This window comes from Carlito syrichta, unplaced genomic scaffold (genome assembly GCF_000164805.1).
Source record: "Carlito syrichta isolate Samal-C Ts95f unplaced genomic scaffold, Tarsius_syrichta-2.0.1 Scaffold110315, whole genome shotgun sequence".
NCBI classification, from domain to species: Eukaryota; Metazoa; Chordata; class Mammalia; order Primates; family Tarsiidae; genus Carlito; species Carlito syrichta.
Window position 1 is genome coordinate 40,231 of NW_007054411.1, and position 26,985 is coordinate 67,215.

The 26,985-nt window shown below is 41.6% G+C and overlaps 1 protein-coding gene across 2 annotated transcripts in view; it reads right to left on the bottom strand.

Annotated features, from left to right (window-relative positions):
- Positions 1-26,985, bottom strand: part of ME2 (malic enzyme 2) — a 52,092-nt gene that overhangs the window by 18,768 nt on the left and 6,339 nt on the right. For both annotated transcript variants that reach the window (XM_021717885.1, XM_008069390.1), the window contains exons 2-11: positions 17,232-17,365; positions 13,216-13,365; positions 10,337-10,412; positions 9,136-9,297; positions 8,476-8,579; positions 5,821-5,930; positions 5,626-5,723; positions 5,195-5,308; positions 2,434-2,548; positions 616-758 (exon numbers count right to left, since the gene is read on the bottom strand). In XM_021717885.1, the coding sequence (XP_021573560.1) occupies positions 616-758; positions 2,434-2,548; positions 5,195-5,308; positions 5,626-5,723; positions 5,821-5,930; positions 8,476-8,579; positions 9,136-9,297; positions 10,337-10,412; positions 13,216-13,365; positions 17,232-17,365 (1,206 nt within the window). The remainder of the gene's footprint in view (positions 1-615; positions 759-2,433; positions 2,549-5,194; positions 5,309-5,625; positions 5,724-5,820; positions 5,931-8,475; positions 8,580-9,135; positions 9,298-10,336; positions 10,413-13,215; positions 13,366-17,231; positions 17,366-26,985) is intronic.

Sequence of the window (26,985 nt, forward strand, 5' to 3'; positions counted from 1 at the left end):
TGGGGGGTGGTGGTGGCTACACATAAAGAAAACCACACAGAGGTTCTTTGTAATAAAACTGCTAAAAACCCGAGACACAGTGATGTATCATCAAAAGGAAAACAGAAGCCAGAAAACAATAAATTACATCTTCACAGTACTCAAGTATTTACTTTTACTTCTATGCAGAGTGAAAATGCTTTCAGAATGAAAGCAAAATAAAGAAATCATCAAGAGAATTAATTGGACCCACACTTAAGGAAAGGAGTTCTGGGGAAGGAAAATGATCCTGGCACAGACATGCAGGAAGAAATGGTAATATAAAAAATTAAAGTGTAGGTAAATCTAAATGAATAATTTTAAATGAAATAACAATTATGTATTTTGAGGTTAAAATACACAGAAAATTAAAATGCACAACAATAAGAGTGCAAACAGTGTGAGGGCATTAAAAGTTTGAGCTACAAGGTAACTGCTTTCTAGAACTGACAGATACAAGTGATTATTCATATCAGACTTTGATGACCCATGGATGCATATTACAACCTCTAGGTAACCAGCTAAAAGAAGTGTGCAAGAACGTGTAACTGAGGGAAAATGATACACATGACCAATTCATATGGTTATCATTAATACCTCTGTAAGTGTATATGCTTCTTCAGCCGTGCACTCAGCCATTGCTGTTGGATTACTCAGTGCAAATATTACAGGCCTTTCATTGATATGAGCCATGGATTTGATCACATTAGGAGTAAAAAGACGGCCAGCGCCTGCAACTCCTGTAATAAGCAAAGGGAAAAAAAGCAACTTCATTACAGGTATAAAAACTAATCTTACCAGTAGTGTTTCTACAATAGGTTTACCGTAACAAAAGCACAGAAAATAGCACTATCTCAGTCATGCAAAATCGGTGCGACCACAATCTCAATTCTGAAAAATTTTAAAACGCTTAAAGTTTTCACTTAAACCCTTGCCTACTGCATAGTAAATTATGTGAGATAAAAAAAGAGTATAAAACTATTTCCATCACTCTAAGATAAGCTTGCTACAACAAGGATGAACCTTGAGAACATTATGCTAAGTGAAACAAGCCTGTCACAAACAGATAAATACTGTGTGATTCCAATTACATGAGGTGCCCTGAGTAGTCAAATTCAGAGACCGAAAGTTGTTAGGTGCTGGGGAAATAGGAGAATGCAGAATTGTTGTTTAAAGGATATAGAGTTTCAGTTTTGCAAGATGAAGAGATCTGGAGCTGTGTTGCACAACAATGTGAATATACTTAGCACTACTGAACTATATGCTTAAAAACAGATAAGACAGCACATTTTATGTTATGTGTGTTTTACCACAATTAAAAATGTTAAAAAAATAAGTAAAACTTGCATCTCAAATGTTAAACGGCAACACTCTCTGGTACTCGTTGTAAAATAGGAATTCAGAAAGGATAAAAGATCATCTTGATTAAAGCAATCTACTTTCTTGACCCAGTTCAGTTTAATGGCCTTTTTTGAAGTCCTGCAGTGTCCTAGACACTTCGTTACACCGTTAGGATATAAAAATGAGTATAACGCAGGCAGCTGATGGCTGAGAGAAAAACTGCAAAGTGAAAGGAAGATCAGAACACCTGCAACAGGTGCTATGACAGCAGCAGGCAGTGTTGTGGAAGTACAGCGTGCGGAAGGAAGAAGACTCAGACCACCTGGGGGTCACCAAGTGCTGCCTCTGCTGAGTACTGCATAGTCCCTCCGGTAAGTATGCTCACATTAAACATTTTTTCATTTTATTATTGACCCCTGGAGTGAGTTTTGAGACAAATGGACTAGAGACCCTTTAAGGTTTCTTCTCACTCTAAAAAATCCCAATTGAATTCTAATCAATGAAGAAGCTATCACAGACACACTTTTCCTGATCCCAGAACTATTTGTGACTATTTTACCCTTTAACCTTAAACAGAGTTCCAATGTGAAATTAATAAAATTACAAGAAAAATGACAGATTCAAATCTTACAGCTACATAGGAAGTTGTATAGCTCCTCTGTGAAAGACTTTTACATTTTCTGCTGAGGACTGAAGGACATGATGACATACAGTCTGATGTCAGCTATGCAATGTCTGATTCAAAGATCCCTGAAAGTTTTCAGCTGTGTTGCCAATGATCATCTTTGACTCCGCACAGGATTTTCCAGCATAGACTGCAAATAACCTTGGTCTTTTTCATGTTTTGAGCTTAACAGTCATACCAACTCTAAAAGCAACGCATGATCAACTGAAGTGTCTAGTACTTAAAGTACAAGCAACATCCGCTAACTGAATGTTCATGCATGGTAACCAAAAACTATCACAGAAAACATCCTATATGCTGAAACCCAGGTAAACTGTCAATTCATTTTTAGCAATCCTACATGGTAGTTAGGACTGGCAACATACAGATTTACCAATAACTTTACTTACCAATTATAGTTGAAGGCTTAAGTATATTTACTGCCTCGTCAAAACTATCTGGTATGCTCTCTGGGGCTGAGTGAGCAAATGGTTCCTGATGACTGTCTATTTTGGCTTCCCGCCCCTAAATTTTGAGATAAATTGCAGTATTTTTTAGTAAATGTATATTGAGGATGAAGTGAAAAAACAGAGTTACTTATTTTTTCTATAACAGAAATGTCTTTTGATTTTCATTTACTTTCCTTTTCAACCCATATCTTCTAATTCTATTATCACAGTGTTCATAAATTCAAATATAAAGCAAAAATCAAGTCCCATTACATCCAGAAATGTTCTAGTTCCTCTCAAAAGGACATTTACTCTGTGGAGTTCTCCTAAATGCAATATGGCACAAAGGCCTATAATCCTTGTCTGGGCCAGATGAGTTTTGTAATGAAGAATTTTTCATATTCTCGAAAGGCAGTCTGGCAATATATCAAAATTACAGATGTCCCCCTCTCAACAGACACCCCACAGCTGAACAAACTTATGAATGGCCACAGCAAGTATACAAGGTTAAGACCACAAATAGCCTTCTCATTAGTGTGGCTCAGGTTGTTACCATGTCAGTTCCAGTCAATCATGTCTGTCATCAAGCGAATTTCAGAAAAAAATTGCGATTTCAGAACTTTTAGGATTTCAGAATCGCAGGCAGACATACCATGGACTTGTACTACCTGGAGTCCATGAACAAGGGGAATAGGAATTCCGGTTCAAGATGGCTGGGATAAGAAACATGCTTTCCTTCCTGAAACCCAGGTCGGAAACGAAGTCTTTAGCCGTGCCATGAGACCAGATTGAGGGGCCGCTGACAGACGTAGCCCCAGGCGAGACACCGCAGGGGCGAGAAAAGGGGCGCACCAGCCTCAGCTGCTGAGGGGCTAAGCAAAGGACTGCGAATCGGTCCCCCCAGATCTGGTTCTCGAAGCAGTGACAGGTCTGTCCCCAGGATCACCAGAGCTCCCCCACACGGGAGTTCAGGAGGAGACTCCGACGGCCTCAAAACCAAGGGCAGCCCTCAGGGTCACCGGGAGACCTGACGCCTCGAGCCTGTGCAGGCCAGGCTGCCTGACGCCCTGAAGGAATACGCCCTCTGCCAAGGCACAGGAAAATGTACTGGGATTCTCACGTGGGCTAAGGGAATACACTGTGGCTGCCAACGTTACATTCGTTCTGGACCTGGCCTTCCGACATGGTAAAGGATCTCAACGCACTTGAAAACCAACACTGCAAAAAAAGGCACCCCACTAACCGAGTACCCTTAAGCATATACATCCCTCTAGTCGCTTCTAACGATGGAATGCCTTATCCTTGCAACCTGCACACTAGCAAATGCAGGAGTCACAGCCTCCTTGGAAGGTCTCACAGTTCCACAATTCCAAGCACAGGCTTCACAGTCAGGCTACTTGGGTTGGAATCCCGCCTCCATACATATAAGCTGATGACTGTGAGAAAGTACCCTGACCTTCTGATCTCCAGTTCCTCACTGGTAAAACTTCACAGGACTTTTGAGAGAACTAAGGGAGATAATACATGTAAAGTTTTATCACAATGTCAACTATATGTTAAATTACTATTATTTTATTTCAAATTATGTGCAGTTTAAGTACTCAACACTTTTTACTCACACTCTTTAATTTTTCATTTTACTTTCGTGCTAATGGAATACTGATACTGATTTCAGAAGTGGAGCGAAGTATATTGAGATAGCTTGCTCCATAGATGGAAATGCAAAAAAACTGCTATAGTATTAATATTATGATGTGCACACACAAAAATACAACACTGTGCATTGACTAGTTCAACTAGGAAGCAGTTTCCCTGGATTTCAATGTGTTACGTGGATAAGATATGTAACACTCTTAAGCTAATAAAAACGATAATCAAAGCTGAGGGCGGAAGGCAGGACCAATGGGAGACAAGCTCTTTATTATCCATGGATTTGTTTCAGGGGTACAGGCTTTTTTTTGTTTTGTTTTGAGAAAGGGCCCATGGGTTTTTATTAGATTGCTAGAGGTGATTATGATTTTCAAAGGGTTAGAACATTTTTGATAAAATCTCAGCTATATATTACTAAAACTGTAATTTAATTAAAAAGTTCTGAGTTCCCTATTTTTAGAAGGCTCAAATACAATCATACTGGTACAATAGCTTTTGACCTCTTAAGAGCAAGAGAACAAAGCAAGAAAGAGCAAGCCTGGGTACCAATACAGAGATTATGGTTTAAATATGAAGCAAGAGTTCTCACAAAAGGCAACGAGACTAGAGATCTCTATTAAAAATACAAGGAGCTGGGCTCGGTGGCTCAGCCTGTAATCCTGCACTTTGGGAGACTGAGGTGAGCGGACTGCCTGAACCCGCGGGTTTGAGACCCGCCTGGGAACTTGGCGAGACCTCATCTCTACAACAAATCAAAAATCAGCTGGATGTGGTAGTGCGTGCCTGTAATTCCGGCTACTCAGAAAGCTGAGGCGGAAGGATCGCGGGAGCCCAGCAGGTCGAGGCTGCAGTGGCCGGGAGCGGCCACTGCACTCCAGTCTGGGCGACAGAGTGAGACTCCAACTCAAAAAAAAAAACAAACAAAAAAAAACAAGGGAAGGTCCCCAATGGTACAGTTTGGATAGTCCAGTGAGATACAAGAGTCTAAGAAATGAAAATATTTTAAAAATCCAACTAAAGTATCCTAACAACAAAAACACTCTTTGGCTTCTCCAAATTTTAAATACCTTACCTTAACTAATAAACCATACTTGTCAAACATCCAGATTTTCTTTTGTGCCTCTTCTTCTGAGAGCCCATTTTCTATCATAGACATAACTATTAGATTTGCAATTCCAAGAGCAGCCTGTCCAACAAGACATAAATGTTAAGAATACCAGAGTATAATGCAATCCTTGAATTACTTTATATCATAAAGGTTCTATGTTATGAGAAACATTTGTCCCCTGCAAACCAAATAAAAGTTAACTTTTGGTGACAGTCTAAATATTTTAAATTACCTACATAACAACAGTCGTCTTGGATTCATGCCCTGTATCACAACAAAACTATAGTTTTGTTGTGCTCATTGTGCTCTTTTGTACCTATTAACATTCTGCCTCACTTTCCAATTCTAAAGGAGAGTGTCGGTTGTAAATTTGAAAAAGATTCCAAGAAACTTACCTCTCCTGCTCCAAGGAATAAGATTTTGTGTTGTGAGATTGGTTTGCTGATAACTTTTTGTGCTGCAAGAAGACCGGCAAGAGCCACTGCCGCTGTCCCTGTAGGAAAAACAAAGGTTTTCACAGGTAAAAATTGGGCACATTAAATATGTTCAAAGGTAGGGATAAAAAACCTGAAGCTTTCCTCTTCCTTTACCTTGAATATCATCATTGAAAGTACAATACTTTTCTCGGTATTTTCTCAAGAACCTGAATGCATTGTGGTTCCCAAAGTCTTCAAACTGGATAAGTGTGTTCCGGCCATATCTAAAAACAGCAAAATCCACAATGGTTGCGTTGGAAATACCACTGTTAAACAGTTTTCCCGTGTAATATTCCCCATTATAGCACATAAAAGTAATGCATTATGTTAGCTCAATTAAGGCCATCCAAAAATTTCCAGAGCCCGTGAAAGACTAGATCCAAAATGCAGAGATCTACTGTTCAAAAAAAAAAAAATGTATAGAGTGCTTAAGAAGAATGTGGCGCCATGATGGCCCTGTGGGATCTCAATCTGTAGGCCGTTTCCAAGTGCCCAGGAGAGTGCCCGGCACATGTAAGGACTAAATAACTTCCTAAAAAGAAGAGACAATTTGATGTGTATATTCTCCTTGCATTAATAGTTAAACAGCAGCACAGGAAGGTGTATCTTAAATAGATAAAAAAATAATTGCTATATGAGTTCACTGACATTCAGAAAAAGAAGACAGCAAGCATCCAGGCAAATGAGAACAGTACAGGAAGCTTGAAAAGAAGGTAGGACTTATTTGGGCCTTGAGCAAAGAACAAAAAGTAAAGAGATGGGGAGAAAGACGAGGTAGATTTTAGGGTGACTCTGAATTTTCAACAGTCTGGCTATATATTTCAAGATTTATATTAAAAGAGAAGGGAGAAGTTGGTTAATGCAGGGTGGGTCAAACAAGGGAGGATCTTTAATGCCAAATTAGAGAACAGGGGCTTTCTTCTGCATCCCATATAGAACCACCGAAGGCTGCACAGAAGGGAAGAATTCACATTAGACTCCTTTCAGGAAGGACACACCTGCCAGGACGCAAATCCTGGTGTGGGGAGAGATAAGAATGACAGAAGCAGTTAGGAGGCTACTGTGATATGAGGACACACAATCTGAAGCAGAAGACACAGGAAGCAAAGGGATAACTATGAGAAATTAGAGTAAACAAACAGAAATTGGTGATGAGGATCAACTGGAAAGTAAGAAAGAAGTTGTTACAATGTCAAGGCAACCTGGATGGTTAAGAAGATACTATGTAGTTGTCCAAGGACAGGAAAGTGAGAGGAAGGAGGGGAGATGGCACTTTCTGGGAAGGCGCAAAATTCAACTTATATCAACTCTGAGCTCCACAAAGCAATGAATTTCTGTGTATTTTCTGGGTGCTAGTAATTTAAAAGGTAGGCCAGGGTTAGATCACTAAGATAAATAATGTGGAGCTTATCCTATGGCAATAGGAAACCAATATAAATTTCAAACAAAAGACTGGCATAACGAAGTGTATGTTTTTAGAGGATGAATCAAGCTAGAGTTAACATGCAAATGACTAGAGAGGAGAGAACTGGAAGAAGCATTAGAAGAACTCAGAAGAGAGGTAAGGAGAGAGCAAGGCTATGGCAACAGGAAACGAGAGAGGGATCTCCGAGGCCTTGAGGCTGTAGCGTCAACTGGGTATGAGTAATAGCTGACTGCGTGGGGGTGTCCACGGAGAAGCAGGAAGAGTAAGGCCCTGCCAGGACCCCAGGTTTGGCAATGTCTGAAAGCTGCTGCCAATGCCAGAAGCTGGGAACCGAGAAAACAGGCCGTTTGTAAAGGGAGGGCGGTGAGTTTGAGACACCAACAGGAAGTAGCAACAGAGTATCCAGATGAAGGATTTTGATTAGCAGTGCCTCGGAAGAGCTGTGGAACTGCAGAGATGGGCTTTCCGGGTTTCAGAGTCGCACGAGTGAAGGCCAAAGCTTGCATGGCTCCAAGAGAAGAGGCCTATGTAGTCACCCGCTTATTATTCTATATGTGTAATATCATATTACATTCTACATTCTATGTATATATGTAGATGTGACTGAAGTACACTGGTAGGCTTAATCTTGGCTCACTGAAGCCTCAAACTCCTGGCCTCAAGCAATCCTCCTACCACAGCCTCTCAAGTCACTCACCACCATGCTGGCCTTTCTTCTTTTTTTTCGTAGAGGTGGAGTTTCACTACATTGTGCAGCCTGGTCTCAAAAACTCCTGGCCTCAAGTGATCCTCCTCTCAGTCTTGCAAAGTATTGAAAATAGGGGCAGGAACCATCACACCTAGGCATCAGCCACACTTAGAAGAACCAGTGAAGGCGGCAAAAGAAAGAAGGTGAGAGAAAGACCAAGTTAGGAAAGGGTTTTAGTAGTCAAGAGAAAAGAGTGTCTCAAGGATGCAGGAATGGGAAACTCTGGTCCGATGCTGCCAAGAGGTGAAGAGGTATGGAGAGGTAGGAGGACCACATGGTCAGAAAATTTACAACATAAAAGGCACTCAGTGGAATGGAGGGAGTAAACCTGACTGTCAAGGGCTGGAAGAGAAACTGAGCAGTGAGGGTTCGATAGGAGCAGTGAGTACAGACGTTCCACAAGATGTCAGGTAACTCAAGAACACAAGGCAGAGCATGGTGATCACCTTGCATCTCATGAAACAGAAAAGAGCTCAAGTTCTCAAAAATTTAATCTCCTCTTGTTTGTCTTCACAAGAAATAAAGGAAAACAAAACAAAACTGTGGTTCCTGCACCCCCATTAAAAATGCTTTCCTATTCTCAAACTTTAAATACCTGTCCGTAATAGCTTTCATAAACTCATCAATCAGTTCATCATAATGCTGTGAGCGATCTCGTCTCTGGTACAAACCCATGTAAAATGGATCTTTTAAGAGTGCCTATAAAAGAAGCCAAACGTAAAAAAAGGCCACTTTTATTATACAACCAGTTTAAGCACATACAACAAAAACTACAAAATAAAAATTATTAATGCAATTTTTTAAGATTCTTGCCCTTCAAGAAAGTTTTAATAGGCTTAATTTACTATTATCTACATACATATTAAAAATAGAGTTTAAGAAAAATACTTCTTTTCTTTTTGAGTTGGAGTTTCACCCTGTCACCCCAGCTGAGGTGCAGTGGCACAATCACAGCTCACCACAGCCTTGACCTCCTAGGCTCAGCGTGCCATTGCAGCTGGGTAATTTTTTGATTTATTGTAGAGACCAGGTCTCCCTGTGTTGTTCATGCTGGTCTTGAACTCCCAGGCTCAAGCAATCCTCCCACATCAGCCTCCCAAAGTGCCAGGGTTCCAAAGGTGAGCCACCATGCCCGGCCTAAGACTAAAATTTAATCATAAAAATTTCCACTTTTAAATTATTTTAGAAGGGTGAATATGATTAAAATTCTTAAAATACAGGGGGAAAATACAAGGGAGAAAATTATACTACTCACTAGATTATCAGTTCCCACGTCGATGCATACAGGCAGGCATTTATCAGGCTGTATTCCCGCACAAGCTGTGTACAAACAAAGCTTTCCTACTGGAATTCCCATTCCATAGACACCCAGATCTCCAAGACCTAGAATTCTTTCTCCATCAGTCACCACAACAGCCTTAATCATACACACAGAAAAATGCAAATTAAAAGTTGTCAAAATGGGGCACTAAAAAAGCATTTTAAAAAGATTCACTTCATATATTTTCACTCCCATTTTAAAAAATAAGATAGTTTCTTGGCTAACTTCCAATGTAAACCAACCCAGCGTATTTAAAACTCTAGGATTCTGATTGTTATAAGCTACTAAAAAATAATGAACTAGATTTGATTTCCCTCTGACTCTGGCTTAGGAATAGAATGTCTCTGACGAGGGAGTCAACTTAAATATCTTCAGAAAGACAAAATATGGCAGAGGTGAACAAGATTCTGATAGAGTGATTGCCATAAGAGAAAAATAAGAGCTTAGAAATAAGCACCATGGTACTCTGACATCATAAGAAAAACCTTAGCAACTGTGAAAGAGAAAAAAACCTAGAACAAAAAAGATACCTATCTATAATGTCTTAAGATGATACTGTGAGTTTATCTGACCAAATTTTGTCTAGATTATTCAAACTAATGATTATACATTAAGATTACTACCTATAATAAAAACAGAAGTCCACAAAAGATCTTAATTGATGACATTTTATTTTATGAAAGATAGCCAGATTGACCAAGGTTGCTAAACTTGACACTCTGGGTTTTTGCTAAGGTTCTAAACCTTACACTGAAGAGAAAAAAAGCATAACCAGTCCTCTTCCACACCGTGCAGAACAAAATGTTTCATGGCATTTTTATGTATTTACTCTATTTAGAATATTAGTGAACTAGAAAAGGCATACAGAGAAGGCAGGAGGCACCAGTGGGACTGGCACTGAGATGGTTTACCTCGTATACGAGCTTCAATTTGTCTCTCAAGAGTCAAACTCTATGCAAGTGACCCATTTTATAACTATTGCTATTATCATCTCCTCCAACACAAAATATTAAACCTGCATGTATACAGATGCAAAATAAATCAGAGCAACAAGGAAAAGCTGTTCTTGGAAACTTAGAGACGACTTACAAGAAGAGAGAAAGCATTGCGAGAAGGAGGGTTGTGCTATTAGTACCTTAACATGATTTTCTGGCCAGTTATCCACAATTGATCTAACATGGCCTCTGTCTGAGATTGAAATAAACAATCCCCTGCAACAGAACAAAAACACCTTTGCATTTCACAACAGTTTTGTTTCTAAGTTTTTGTGCACAATTGGAATATTCTGATATTTTAATCAAACACAGTATAATTCCAAGCAGATTTAGCTAAGTCACACTGGCTTACTTTCAAACATTTTCAACTACTTCAGACTGTAATTACATTGGTCACCTAAGAGCTGCAAAAAAGATTATTGTTAAATGGTGAAATTTTACCCAAGAAACGTATCCACATCTCATGTTCAAACAAATTCAATACACACCCACAAAGAAAGAGCAAACACCACCTAGGGCTAAGCCACAGATGCAGGCGAACACAGTGTGGCCAAGCAAATGACTGTCAAAACTCACCGGAACTGAAAACGTGGAGGAGTGGGATGAGGGGGGGAGGAAAATCACAGTAAATTCGCACAAAAGAGGCAGTGCCTGAAGCACGAGGGAAAAGTGGAAAGTGACTTTCATTTATGTTACCTTCAAGTTGGCAAATAAAAATCGCATACACAGCTGGCCTTGGAATAATGTGGGTCTAGAAAATCAAAAGTTGAAATCCATAGATAACTTTGGATTCTCTCAAAATTTAACTCATAGGCTGCTGTTAATCGGAAGCTTCAGCAATTACATCAAGCCAGTTAACACAAATTTAGGGTTAGGGTTAGGGTTCGGGTTCGGGTTCGGGTTAAGCATCATAGGTTGTGTTAGGCACTATACGCTGTAAGTTGGAGAAAAGAAAATGTCTTTAAGAAAACCACAGAGAGGAGACGGCGCAGCAAGGGCTGGTCTTGGAGTCTCCGGGGTGGCAGAGGCTAAAGGAAACCTGAGTACAAGCGCACCTAGGTTACTCCTGCGTGGCTCAGGGGCCAACGGTATTTACCATGTACAGCGTGCTTTGAAATATGTGTACATGGCAGAACACAGTACATTGCTGTCTAATTGAGATAATCTAGACTTCAAAAGAGAACGGAAGAAAGGAGGGAAGGAGAAAAATAGAGAAAAAAGAAGCACGGGTTCTGGAATACAGGTCTGGCAGAGACGAGGGCCAGAAGGTCCCCATTGTCTTCAAACTGACTTTTACATTTAACTTTCTCATTGATATTTTAACTTTGGCTGTATTATTGTAGTGCAATCAGTTTAGTTTGGCAGTTTCTCACCATAGCTACACAATGGAGTCAGATCAGCTTTTTGAAATGCCAGGGTCTACACCTCCAGAGATTCTGACTTAACAGGCTTAGAGTTTAGATCAATCAACCCACCAGGATTTACTATCTTCTATGTAAAAAACAAAACATACAAAACTGCACAATATACTGTATGAATAATATACAGTATTTGCTTTCACCCAAAAACCATGCTCTTTTTTGTGTTTCAAGTCAGTTCTCAATTCTGGGTACACAAGCTCACACCAGGCTTTGATGAAACTCCCACACCTGGGCCCAAATCTAGACTGACTAAATCAGAATTTTGGGGGGTAGGGCTCAAGGTCAGCATTTTCAAATTTCTCTCTATCCTTTCATTTAGGTTGAGAACTACTATTCTAATAAGAAACTATGAAAGATCTGAGCAGCATCAACGATGATCAGATTGACCAAAGTTGCTAAACTTGAAACTCTTGGTATTTGCTACATCCAACACGTAAAAGAAAAAAGCATAACCCGTCCTCTCCAACATCCTGCAGAACAAAAGTTTTTATAGCATTTTAATGTGTTTTCTCTATCTAGAATATTAGTGAAATAGAAAAGGAACATAGAGAAGGCAGGAGACACCAGTGGGACTGGCACTGAGCTTCATTCGGAATGTTTCAGGTTCATAAATGTCTGGTAGTACAGAGGTTAGAGTGGACAGTGCTTCTTCGTGTCTTCAGGGAATACCTGTGACACAATCACTTAGGGTGTTTACTAAAATCTGTACCTCCAGACCTTTATCTTTTTCATCAGAAATCTTGAAGTAGGAAGGAGAGGAAAGTTGGCAGATATCAACATTTTTAATAAGTCCCACAGATGTTTCTTATGCACATTAAAGTTTGAAAGCCACTACACTAGATATGGGGAGACTGAAGACAAATGCGATCACACCTTGTGTGAATTTTCACATTTGTATCAGTGTGTGAGTGGGCATGGGAAAAATATAAGGATAAAGGAAAATGACAATAGCTTAGAAGAACAAGATAAGAAAACTCAAATTACGGAAAAATAGAATTTATGTGATGCTTTTAAGTTTACAAAGAACAGTCACATCAGTTTCTTCAATAGTTCTTGACTGGGTACTGCTATCCTACTTTCCACATTCAGAGTGACTATATGACCCATTCAAGGACCTGAGTCAATGGGCCATTTCAGTACTCTTTCTATTTAAAATATTTGCTGAACTATTTGAAGTTGAAAGTCATGAAAGTTCATAAAAAAGGAGAACAAGCAACAGAAATTAAAGCAGATAAAAATGAGAAAGAACCAATCCCATAATTTTGCCAGATCAACAAACATTTTAATGATATTTCTGGACTCTGTCACAAGAATTAAAAACTTTTTGTTGTTGTTGCTGCCCCAAAAGTATACAATTATTTTAACAATCACAAACATTTAAGGAAAGTTAGGAATGAATGATGCTGTTTTTACAATGGTATAACTTTGAGTATGTTGGGTTTTACTAATCCCTTTTAATTCAAATTTAGCTTTTGTAATGTGGAAATGTGGTTGGGATAAGGCTGCAGCTCATAAAATCGAAACGCAGAAGCTGTCATGGAATGATATTTTCCTTGTACAATAATCATTTGCAAGTATACTTTGTAAATAAGCCTTACTTGGGTCTTCTGAAGATGTGCCCATACTGGGAGCAGGCAAGACCAACTGTCGGTGTATATACAATTGGCATCAGACTTTCAATATCATCTTGCAGAATTCTATAGAACAATTTCTCATTTCTTTCTTGTATTCCCATTATATAGATGTATCTGGAATTAAGCACAGTTAACGATGTCTAAGTCAGCCCGCATTACATGAAAAGTTTTTGCTTGTGAACCCCAAATGTCTACAACTGACATCGAGTCCCCCCTCCCACATCCGCACCCCAGAAAAGCAGAACCCTAGAGTATCACTATTTAATACGTGAGACTAAAAGCTGACAAAATATAAGGGCACTTCAGTGGCAGATGATGATGAAAACAACAGAAACAGCAGCTCAAGCTGATCGAGCCCTTTCTGAGTCAGGCTCTGCACAAGGCACTGGAGACGCGAAGACCATCACGAGGCCGCCGCCTGTAAGGAACTCGCCTTCAAGGAGGCCGACATGTGACTGAGAAAGCAAGATACATTTTTAAAAATCGGCATTCTTTTTCTTTTGAGGGACAGGTCCCACCCTGTCACCCGGGCTGGAGTGCAGTGACGTAGTCTCAGTTCACATGGCTGCCCTGGGCTTAAGCAATCTTCCTGCCTCAGCCTCCTGGTAGCTGGAACCCCAGGGATGCCACCATGCTGGGCTACTTTTTTTTCTTTTTTTCTTTTTTAGAAACAAGGTCTTGCTATGTTGCTCCAGCAGGTATCAAACTCCTGGCCTCAAGCAGTCCTCTCACCTCAGCCTCGCAAAGTGCTGGGATTACAGGTGCACACCACCCCACCCAGCCTCAGAAAGCAAAATAGAAGGGCATTCATTCAAAGGTCGGCTTAACACGCATGATGTGCCAGGCGCTACCCTGAACTCCAGGGATATATGAAGGGATCCCTGCCCTCAAGGAGTTCATAATCCAGTGGGGCATAGGCATGACAAGGTCTACGTAGAGCACAGAGGCAGCACAAACAAAACAATGGCCAATTCGTGTAGATCAATATATAAATAGCTTCTTTTTAAGTTTGAAGAACAGGAAAACAGCGGCTGGAAAGCCAGCAACCGCCTTGAATTAAACGTGTCTGAAAGCAGACCCGTTATCTGGCCCCTGAACTTCTCTTCTGTCCTCCGGCCAATGGGCACCCCAGGGCCCCTTCTTGGCGCCTTCCTCTCAGTCCTCCCTTCCCCCAGCCCAAGACATCACCGAGTCCACGGAGGCCACCTGCCAAGTCTCTGCAGACACGCCCGTCTCCTCCCTCTACCCTCACCCGCTCCAAGCGGCCGCGTCTCAGCCGGGCGGCCTCGAGGCCTTCTCGCTGCGCTTCGGACACACAGCCTTCTTCCTCAGCTGCAATTCCCCATTCTCCTAAAACCGCGACTGCGGTCATTTTTATCCTGCTTAAATGGCTCTCCCCGCTGATAAGGGAAGGCCAGCGACCAGACCTGTCTGCTTCCCGGCGCGTCTTCTCCACCGGACCCCGCGGCCGCTCGGACGCGCCCCACGCCCGCACCCTCTCTCCGGGACGGCCCCCTCCCGCGCCCCGCACGCGCAGCGCCGGTGGCGGGCTTTCCGCCGCCCTTCGGCCAGGCCCTGCCCCCCACGCCAGCACCGTCGACGGCCCCGCTTCCGGCCGAGGCCCTCCGCCGCCGCGCGCCACCCCCTCGGCTCCCGGCCTTCCTGGCTTCCTCGGGCGGCCGCCTCGCCCCTCCTCGGGAAACGCCTTCCGTCCACGCGGCTGCTTTCGCCGGCCGGCGAGCAGGCCCGGCTGCGGGGGCGGGAGCCGGGATTTCCAGGCACGGGCCAGGTGCGGCGGGCGGCGGGCGGCGGGCGGGCGGCTGAGGAACACCCGGACGCGATCCGCGGGAGGATGCGGGCAGAACAGCGTCAGCCGCTGGAGATGAAAGGGAAGCGGCTTTCTTCCCAGCCGCGGGAATTAAAAAGGCAAGTGCGCTGCCCAGAGGGAACAGACGGCCGCGTGAAGGAGACCGCGGGGCTACTAAGGAAAGAACAGGTGGCTACGGGGCGTGTGACAGAGGGAGGCTGCCCGCGTCACGCATCCCCTTGACGCGCCACTGTCGCCCTCATTTCACTTCAGCCACCCGCTGGTGTGCCTGGCGGCGAGGCTGCAGCGCTCGCCCGGGGCGCTGACGGGTGACGGCTCGGAAGGGCCAAGTCCTCGCCCCGCTCTTAGACTGCAGCGCTGCCCCCTGCGGTGCAGGCGCACGGCGCCCTCACTCCGCATTCTCAGGGTGTCGCCGGCTCCCCGGCCACTCCATGCTCTCCCATTCTCTCAGCTGCTTTTGGGCTCTCTGCACTCCCTCCTCGATCCCGTGGCCACCTCTCCTCCTAGTGCCATGAGTAGGCAGGACCCTCCCGCAGTGTCTGCCCTTCCGGAGACATTGGACTCCCTGAGCGGAAAGGCTGGGTTGTCGGTGTTTTCTTTTTTCTTTTCTTCCATCTCTGGAGTTCCAGGGCCTAGAACAACGCCTGGCACGTAACAGCCCTGGATGATTATTCGCTGAATGAACAGATGTAGCGCTGTTGCCAGTCCAGCAAACTTCAACCCTACATCAATGCTACAGTTTACCCTTTCTGTGGGAAAACAATATGGCTGTGCAGAAGGGCACCAAAACAAACAAGGCGAAGCCACTGGGCCGTAAGGGCCGGTTCTCATTCCTTTACCTGTCCTGTTCAGCTTTATCTCACAGCCATGTGGTCCTGCCAAACACACATCAGTCACTTTCCTCACCCAACGCCATTCCACCTTGGCCCTTCCCAGTCTGAGCCATGACCTGCATATTGCATATCATGAAGAAAGTCGAAGTCATCGGGTGTGAGGAGATCTCACTGCCTCTGCTCCAACAACGCCATGCTCATCCTTGCTAACACCTGCATCTGTCTTCCTTACGCTTCCTTCCGGCTTCAGAGAAAGAGCTGTTATTTGTTTTTTTCCAAGGGCGGCCCCTCTACATCTGCGCTTGACCAAACGCCTTTTCCTTTCTCTGAGACCTTGCTCTCTCGGTCCTCCTTTCTCCCGGGCGCATTCCTCACACCATGAACACATTCGACTCTCTCCCAGTCTTAAACAAACTTAAGCCCAAGCCCTGTTTGACGTGCTGTTCAGTGTCCTCCTTCCCTCTCTTGCCCGAACTTCTGGAGAGAGTGGCTGAGGTTTCCTCCCTTCCCATTCACTTGTCAATCTGCTGCAGTTTCCCTTTGCCCCCACAGCAAAGAAACCATCCTCACCGGTCACCAATAATCCCTAATGCTTAACAAACCCAGTGGACAGGTTTAGTCCTGCCAGCAGACCGAATGCTCTAACCAGAACAGCCTGTCACTCGTTTTCATTAGCCTGCTACCCTACACCGCTACTTAAAACTCAGCTCAGCGGATTGAGTGGTATGCTCTTGTAGTCTCGCTCCTCGGGGACCAAGACTAGAGGATGGCTACAGTCCAGGAGCTGAAGGCTGCAGTGAGCCTTGAACTGCACATGTGAATACCCACTGCACTCCACTCTTGGCTGGGCAACATAGCAAGACCTCGTCTCTTAAAAAAAGTATTCGGCTCGGGCACTGCTTCCTGCAGGAAGTTTTATCCACTCTTTCGGATGAGCCCAGTGCTCCCCCACTCATGCCTCCGGAAGAAGCCCGCATGAAGCTTTTTCTCATTGTGCTGCGCAGCCTCAGCGGCTAGTGCAGTGTCACACAAAAAAGGAGGCGATCAGTAAATGTTGCTGAACAAAATGAATGCTTCGCTCCCAATGTTATATTCAAACTGAAATGCCACAACTTTAAGCATGAAACTGACTTCTGTTAAATTTTACAATGATGAATACAAGTGAATACTTGCTGACGAGAAAGAGACACAATCAGGCAAACAGCTGACAAAAACGCAAACCTCATTATGAGACTATATTTCTCATGCCATATTAACCACAAGCCTCCCACTTCAAATCAGAATAGCAATGCAAAATGAAACATTTAATCAACTCTTACTTTTCCAAAGGGCTATTCATTTTTTTCAAGTTTCTATGGAATCGTAAGGCTTGAATGTCTTGTGTCTCTATTTTGGGAGGTAGAAGTCCTTGAAGACCAAGCATTTGTCGTTCCTGTAATGTGAATGCCATTCCCTAAAGGGAAGAAATAAAAGGATTAAAAATTACAACTTACTGGAACAGTAATGGCACTGTTCTTCAAAATATGATTTAAGGCTGGGTGTGGTGGCTCATGCCTGTAACCCCAGCACTTTGTGAGGCCAAGGGAGGATTGCTTGAGCCCAGGAGCTTGAGAACAGCCTAGGCAACATAGTGAGACCTAGTGTTTTAGCCAGGGTGGTTGTGCATGCCTGTAGTCCCAGACTGAGACAAGGATCCCCTAAGTCCAGGAGGTCGAGGCTATAGTGAGCCGTGATTGCACCACTGCATTCCAGCCTGGGCGATAGAGTGAGACTGCAACTCAAAAAAGAAAAAAACAGAATATGATTTAAATGCAAATTTTAAAAAAATTAATGATATTATTTTTGTCCAGATTTTCAAAATGTTGTAAGACTGATAACGTTTGGTATTGGTGAGAGTGTGGAAGAGAGTTACCCTCACATGCCACTGCTGGAATTGTAGACTAGTTTAGGCTGCTGAAAGATACTCTTAAGGCATTTTTTAATTCTTTAACGCACATACTCTCCAATCAAGCAATTCAACTTCTAGATTTCCATTAGAGAAATATTCATGGAATAAAGAGGAATATATAAGGAGATTAGTTGTAGTACTGCTTCTAGTTCTTCAGCTGTTCCAAACTAACTAAAAGTTTATCAACTACGGAATAGTTAAGCATCCTATCACTGATCATGAAATAGTTCAACATGGAACTCCAAGACACAGTTAGGGTGCACACCAGAGCACACTCACTGTTAGCTCACATGCTTAGAAGACCCACAAAAAACAAACTACGTATCATACACAGATGCATGCACACATTATAAATGAAGTCAACAGAATATAGTTTGAAAGAACATAAACCAACTTGTAACAGAGATTACCCCTCCTCACTCTGAAAGAAGTGAGCCTGAGTTGAAGAAAGAGGATGGGAAACATGATTCCTAAGCTATTTCACAAGAAAACACTTTTCGATATCTTGTATTCTGTTGTGGGTTGCATTCTTTTTATCAAAGCAATGTCAGTGAAAATGTGGAAGTTAGGACTTCAGAAAATTGTTTTCCTCCACATAAAGCACCAAGAATCCTGGTCAAATGATCAGAATCAAGTTTTTTCGAAATTCTGGAAATTAATCAAAGGCTTGAAGCACTCAGGCAGAACTCATTAAAAAAAAAACAAAAAACTAAATCTCAAGAGCAGATTTAAGTAGAAAAAAGAATCTGAAAACTTAAAATAGGTCAACTGAGATTATCCTGTTTAAAAAAAAAGAAAAAGAGTGAAAAAGTATGAACAGAGCCTCAGAGACCTTTGAGACACCATCATGTGTGCCAACACATGCATAAGAGTCCCAGGAGATGAAAGGGGCAGAATACTTAAAGAAATAATGCCTCCAAACTTCCTAGATATTATGAGAAATGTTAACCCACACACCCAACAAGCTCAATAACTCCAAGTGTGATAAACTCAAAGAGATCTATACCCAGACACCTCATAAATAGTCAAAAATCAAAAAACAAAGGGGGAGACTTGAAAGCAGAGAGAAGGGACATATCATGAACAAGAAATCCTCAGTACGACTGACAGTGAATTTCTTACTGGAAATCATGGGGGCCAGAAGGCAGTGGAATGACATATTCAAAGTGTTGGAAAAAAGCAAAACTGTCAACCTAGAATTTCTAAATCTTGTGAAACTATTCTTTAAAAATGAAGGAAGCCGGGCTCGGTGGCTCAGCCTGTAATCCTGTGCCTTTGGGAGGCTGAGATGAGTGGACTGCCTGAGCCTGCGGGTTCGAGACCCACCTGGGCAACTTGGCGAGACCTCATCTCTACAATAAATCAAAAAATTGGCCGGGCATGGTAGTGTGCGCCTGTAGTTCCAGCTACTTGGAAGGCTGAGGCGGTAGGATAGCCGGAGCCCAGCAGGTTGAGGCCGCAGTGGCCGGGAGCGGCCACTGCACCCCAGTCTGGGTGACAGAGTGAGACTCCAACACAAAAAAAAAGAAGGAAAAATTAAGACATTCTCAAATAAAAACAGAAAGTTCACTGCTAGCAGACCTGCACCACAAGAAATATCAGAGTTCTACAGTTTGAAAAGGAAAAAAACTACCCAGTAACTCTGCATGAATAAAGAACACAGGTAAGGTGACTACATGGATAAATGTAAAAGGCAGCACGCACTTATTTCTGTGTGTAGTTTTTTTCCCATTCCTACCTGATTTAAAGGACAACTGCTGCATAAGGCAATAATTACATATCTCTACTGATATATAATATTGGTATCTATACTGCTATAATTGTGGGCACACAATGTTTAAAGATGTAATTTGTAAGACAAAGCAAATATTTTTTCCCAGTCTGTGGGCTGTCTTTCTGCTTTCTTGGTGGTTTCTTCGGGTGTGCAGAAGCTTGTCAGTTTGATAAGGTACCACTTGTTTATCTTATCTCTTGTGGCACGGGCACTTGAGGTTTTGATCAGGAATTGGTTGCCAGTTCCAATTTCCATAAAGGTGTCTCCTGCATTCTAAGGTTCTCATAGTTTGAGGTTTTACATTTAGGTCTTTGATGCATTTAGACTTGATTTTTGTGTATGGTGACAGGTAGGGGTCTTGTTTTAATCTTCTGCATGTGGTCAGCCAATTTTCCCAGCACCATTTACTGAATTAGTTCTCCCCTACACAGTGGTTGGTGGTGGAGGCTTTGTCAAAGAAGAGTTGGTTGAGAAATTTAGGTTTGCTTCTGGAATTTCTATCCCATTCCATTGGTCTATATGCCTGTTCTTGTACCAATACCAGGCTGTTTTGATAATTGTAGCTTTATAGTAAAGTTTAAAGTCTGGAAGTGTGATACCTCCTGCTTTGCTTTTTTGTTGTTGCTGAGGATTATTTTGGCTATTCATGGTCATTTATGTTTCCATATGAATTCCTGTATTGTTGTTTCCAGGTGTGGAAAGAATGCTGCTGGTAATTTAATGGGTATTGTGTTAAATCTGTAGATTGCCTTGGGTAGGATGGACATCTTAACAATGATTCTTCCAATTCATAAGCATGGAATATTTTTCCACTTGTGTCATCTTTGATTTCTTTGAGCAGTGTTTTGTAGTTTTCACTGTAAAGTTCTTTCACATCTCTGGTTAGGAAGATGCCGAGGTATTTCATTTTTCTGTGTGTGGCTACTATGAATGGGATTGTGCTTATTTGGATTTATTTGTTTATTGTTGGTGTATAGAAATGTAACTGTCTTTTGCACATTTATTTTATACCCTGAGATGTTGCCAAAATCCTTTATCAGTGCAAGGAGGTTTTTGATAGATTCTCTTGGGTTTTCAAGGTACAGAATCACATCATCTGCAAAGAGGGATAACTTAACTTCTTTTCCTATTTGGATACCCTGATCGCCTTCTCTTGTCTGATTGCTCTAGCTAGGACTTCCAAAACTATGTTGAAATAGAGGGTTGGGAGTAGGCATCCTTGTCTTGTTCCAGTTTTCAGGGGAAATGGTTCCAATTTCTGTCTGTTTAGCAGTATGCTGGCTGTGGGTTTTTCGTAGATGGCTCTTACTATTTTGAGGTATGTTCCATCTAAGCCTAGATGTTCAAGGGTTTTTATCAAGAAGGGGTGCTGGATTTTATCAAAAGTTTTTTTTTGTATCTAATGATACAATCATGTGGTTTTAGGTTTTATATCTGTTGGTATATTTAATTACATTTATGATCTGATGTATGTTGAACCAGCCCTGCGTCCTGGGGATGAAGCCTACTTGGTCTTGGATGATTTTTGAGATGTGTTGTTGGTTCTGGTTTCCTAGGATCTTGTTGAGAATTTTAGCATCTGTGTTCATCAAGGATATTGGCCTGTAGTTCTCTTTCTTCGTTGGATCTTTACCTGGTTTGGGTATCAATGTGATGTCAGCTTCATGAAATGATTTGTAGAGTTCCATCTTTCTCAATTGCCTGGAATACTTTCAATAGGATTGATAGCAGCTCCTCCTTGTATGTTTTGTAGAATTCTGCTGGAAAGTCATCTGGTCCAGGGCTTTTTTTTGGTATGTAGTTTTCTTATGACATAGTCAATTGCCTGGATTGTTATTGGTCTCTTTAGGGTCTCGATTTCTTCTTGTTTTAAACTGGAGAGATTGTGTGAGGTCAGAAAGCCCTACAATTCCTTTAGGCTTTTGAGTTTATTTCCATACAAGTGTACATAGTCTCTGATAATCTTTTGAATTTCTTCAGCGTTAGCTGTGACTAGATCTTTTGCATTTGATTGTACTTATTTGGACTTTTTCCTCTCTTTTTCTTGGTCAGTCTAGCTGGGGGTCCATCAATCGTGTTTATTCTTTCAAAGAACCTGCTTTTTGATTCACTGATTTTTTTTGTATTATATTTTCGTCTTCTGTGTCACAAACTTGAGGTTTTGTTTTGGTGATCTGGATTCTTTTGCTGAAGTTAGGGTTTTGGTGGTCTTGCTTTTACAGCTCCCTTAGGTGACTTGTTAGGTTGTGAACTTGTGATGTTTCTATTTTCTTCATGTGTGTTCATAGAGATATCAATTCCCCCTTTAATACAGTTTTCCTGGCATCCCAGAGGTTTTGGTAAGATGATTCTCCATTTTCATTTGTTTCTAGGTATCTTTTAACTCTGTTGATTTCTGTGTTGACCAAGGAGTTGTTTAGCATCATGCTGTTTAGTGTTCAAGTCTTTGTGGGTTCTGGGGGCTTTGTTGGTATAGATATTTATTTTTATTCCACTGTGGTCTAAGAAGGTGTATGACAGTATTTCAATTTTATGGAATTTGTTTATGCTTTATTTATGGCCAAGGATATGGTCGACCTTAGAGCATGTTCCATGTGGTGATGAGTAGAATGTATATTCCGTAGTTGTCGGGCGGAGTGTTCTGTATGTATCAATTAAGTTCATTTGGTCAAGCGTCACATTGAGGTTCTGGATCTCCTTGTTGATTTTTTGTCTCGATGATCTGTCTAGGGTTGTGAGTGAGGTATTTAAGTCCCCAGCTATGATAGTGTTAGAGTCAATATCTTTTTTAAGGTTACCTAGAAGCTGCTTTATGAAAGTTGGTGCTCCTATGTTGGGTGCACATATGTGTAGGATGGATATTTTTTGGTGATGGATTGAACCTTTTATCATTATGTAGTGACCTTCTATATCTTTTTAAATTTTTGATAGCTTAAAGGGTATTTTGTCTGATATTAAGTTCGCAATTCCTGCTTTCTTTTGTGTTCTGTTTACCTGAAATTTTGTTTCCCATCCTCTGATTTTGAGTCTGTGAGTGTCCTTTCTGGGGAGATAGTCTCTAGAGACAATATATTATTGCCTCATGATATTTTATACATTTTCCCATTCTATGTCTTTTCAGTGGTGCTTTTAGTCCATACACATTCAGGCTAATTAGTGAGATTTGAGAGTTTATACCTGTCATGGTGTTCTTATGGAGTTTGCTGTTGTTGCTGCTGTTTGTTGTCTCTCTTGATTTTTGGGTTGATTCATGTGTGTTTTCAATCTCTTTACTGTATTTTTGATTTTTCTTTTCCTTTCTTCTGTGTTTAATATGTGTTTCTTGTAGAGCTGGTCTGGAGTCACATAAGCTCTTAGGGATTGAATGTCTGGGAAAGATTTTAATTCTCCATCACTGATGCGCTTAACTTAGCTGGGTAGGTAATTCTTAGTCGAAATTATTTTATTTTTGAAAACTTTGAAGATTGGGCTCCAAGTTCTTCCAGCCTGAAGTGTTTCTGCAGACAAGTCTGTTGCTATTCTAACTGGTCTTCCCTGGTAGGTAGTCTGACCTTTTTCACTTGCTGCCTTTAGGATTTTTTTCTCTCATACCTATTTTGTGTAGGCGAATTACTCTTTGTCTAGGATTTGGTCTTCTCATTTGTTGTCTTACAGGGGTTCTCTGAATCTCTTGTGTTTGAATGGTCACGTCACTGATAAGAAATTTTCTTGGATAATTTCATGGGATGTTTGTTCCACGATGGTCTCTGTCTATCTGCCTCCAGAATTCCAATTAATCTTAGGTTTGGGCTCTTGAAATAATTGCTCATCTCCTGAAGGTATTGTTCTGTCTTTTTAAGCCTCTTTTCTATTTTTTTGTTTTGTTTTAAGCAGGATTTATTCAGAGGACAGAAAAGTTCGCAGAGCAGGAGGGGACCTGAAAGAGTTGCCCTCTTATGTTTTTAACAATTTGGGTTAGTTCCATATTTTGGTCCTCAAGTTCTGAGATTCCTTCTTCTGCCTGGTTAATTCTGCTTTCCATACTAATCCGTTTATTATTTACTTCATTCACTGTGCTCTTTATTGCTGTTACCTCAGTTATCAATCCCTTCATTCTTTCCTATTGTCTGTCCTGAATTCTATTTATTCTCTCTATTAATGTCTTGATATCTGGACTTGTGGCTTGAGACCAGTCATTCTCGGGCTATTCATTGTTTGCATTCTCAGTGGCTGACCTCCCAGGGGTCTGTGTGAGTCCCATATTTTTCTTTTGGTTTTTCTTCATTTACGTAGATTTTCTATCCCTTTTTTTTTTTTTAACCTCTTCTTTAATTCTGTTGTTCAGGGATGTGGTGGTAGCATTTACTTCTGTTTGCTCAGTCTCCTATTCTTCTTATGTGGTTCCCTGGCTTTGTTCAATTCTGGAGCTGGACTGTGGGTGGGAAGTTGTACTTTTTGCAGTTCTGAGATTTGAGGTGGGAGCTGCGACTCAAAAACTGTATGCAGATCCTCATACCCGCTGTCTGGTGTGTGGGCCCCCCGGAACCTACTTCCCACTGCCTTGCAATCTGTCCATGCAGTGGGGGAATGGGTTTGCCCCCAAAAGCAAAATGAAGTAAGAAAAAGGAAAAGAATAGAAAAGGGAAGAAGGGGATCAAGTGGAGGGTGGAGAGGGACAAGAAGAAGAGGGAAAACAGACAGACTTACCAACTAACAAATGAAAAGATACGCAAAGACAGAAAAGATTAAATAAAAATACAGATAATCATATAAGCACACAAATCGACAATAACTCCTTTACTGATGCACTCTCCCTCAAAAATACCCATACACAAACAGGAAGCAAAAAACAAACAAACCAAAAAAAAGCAATAAAATAACAGAAACAAAGTATGTAGAAAGACATCATCAAAAACAAAAAGAGTTGGAAAAAAACTAAAGCAAAAAATAAATGAGCAAAACAGACCAAGAAAAGCCCCAAAAAACAAAAACTCGCTCTGAAGTTGTTCCTGTAAGTCCAACTTCATTTCAGCTCTGCTCTTCAGTCTCTTCCCTCTGCTCTTGGTGCAGGCTGATAGGGTTGCTCTTAGCGTGGGCCAGATGCCCCATGGACTGCTGTGGGAGGAGGATGGAGCAGACCTGGACTCTCCAGCCTGCGGCTGTCAAGTCTCCCCCTCAGATCTGATGTGCCTGGGCCTGTTCCAGAGTGGAGGAGGGGCGTCTGTCTCCCGAGTCTGACGAGATCACCTCTAGGACACAGGTTGGAAGCTGGGCGGAGCCGGTGGGGCAACGCAGCTCTGCCTGGCCTGGGACAGAGACAATGGCTCTGGTCGGCGCTTCCTCGCCAGTGTGGGTCTCCTCCCCAGCTCTTCCTCATCTTCTCTCACCAGGATCCCTGCTGACTCAGGTGATGGTGCGGGCCGGCTGCCAGGTGACGGACATCGACTGCTTTCTGCTGTCTCGCCTCAGGAGAGCCCCGAGAACAGCAGATGATTCTGTGCGCTGGTGGATCCATCTCAGGACAGCTGGGGGTTGCAGTCACCTCCGGAGGAGAGCCTGGGTGCCTAAAGCTAACTCTTCCCTCAGATGGCCTTTCACTCACCCACCGGCACACACCCACTCATGCAGTCTTTATGAACGTTCACTTTTGTGGAGACTCTCACAGTTTGACCTATTCTGCCACCATCTTGCCGTAAGTCCCATATTTATAGTGTCTAAAGTAGTTTTGCAGTTTTTTTTCCTATACGGCAATCTAGATGAAAAAATTGTGATCTCTGTTAGTCTGTTAGGGCTGCTATAATAAAATATACAATAAACTGGATGGTTTATCAACAACAAACATTTATTTCTCACAGTTCTGGTGGCTGGGAAATCCAAGAACACCAGCAGACTCGGGGTCTAGTCAAGGACCCTTCTTCTTAGGAGCTTCTTGCAGTATCTTCACATGGTGGAAGGGACCTCTTTTATCAGGGCACTAACTCCATGCAGAGTCCTAATGAATTCCCAAAAGGCCACACCTTAGAATACTACCACTTTGGAGGGCAGGATTTCAACATATACATTTCAGGGGGATACAAACATTCAGACCATAGCTGGGTTCAAAGATATTCCATCAACACTCACGGTTATATAGCCAGCAAGGGAAAGCTGGGAGTTTCATCAGTCTTTGACATTCAAAATGTATATACTATACTGTTATGCAGTCAGTCATATATTATAAAGCTTCTCAACCACTATAGAGATATATTTATAATATACTTTTCCCAGGGGTAAAATAACATATCATTTTCAATATACTACAATCTTAAAAGTAAATATACTTTTAAGAAGATCATGGTAAAATAAAAACATGACATATTGGAATGGTAGGAATGTGATTTTTTAAATATTTTATCAGCACAATATTATTTGTGCAAATATTAGAAGAAAAATGTGAATGTATCTACTAGAGAACTAGCTTGTGAAAATTAATAGAACAAATAAGCAAAACTTTCATAGAACTAAGAAGCAGAAAACCAGAGTGCCGGATAAAAATTTTGAGCAAGTGTGTAAATGTCTTAAGGATGAAATGCCCTAATCCACAAAGTAAAGAGTTATTAATTCCCTTCTTCAACAGCTTTCCTCTGATTACACTGTTGGTTTGCATAGACATTCACCGTTTATTTACCTCTCTTAGTTCTAGCCAGCTATGTCTCATTGTTCGAAATGGAGTCCCTTGGGATATTCAAACTTGGTTAAAGTACGTTAGAATCTACATTAGAATCTCATCACAGTTTTACATCTTGAAAGAAATACTTGGCTTAAAAGATAAATTCACTAATATAGGAGAAACTGAAAAAATAAAAATATTTTAGATATCAGGAGGGGTTTGATACGTAATAGCTGATACCAATAGTGTACAATTTGTTTTTCTAACTTCAAAAAGACTTATATCACTGACACTCACTTGTGTCATCAATAAGAATTTTGGCTTCTCTCTTGCCAAGGTAGCCAACAGAGGTAGAAAAAATTGGAAAAAAGTTAAAAGAACTGGAGGTGGAAGGCTATGCACATAGTTGAGAGTTCATTCAACTTGTAATCAAACAGTTGCTCATAGGTTCACAGCTGTAACCATAATGAACCTCAGCCTGCATGCTCTCCAGATTTCTGGTTTGAGAATTCTGTCCCATGGAAGCATTATGAAAGTACAAAATAACACTTACAATTACCTATAAAATCTTTAAATCTGCATTAAAATAGCCAATTCATTTATTATATACTGTTATATCTATAACTCAACCAAATATCTATTTACTGGTACTCATTTTTTCACTTTTTTATTTTATTTTTATTTTTATTTTTTTTTGAGTTGGAGTCTCACTCTGTCGCCCAG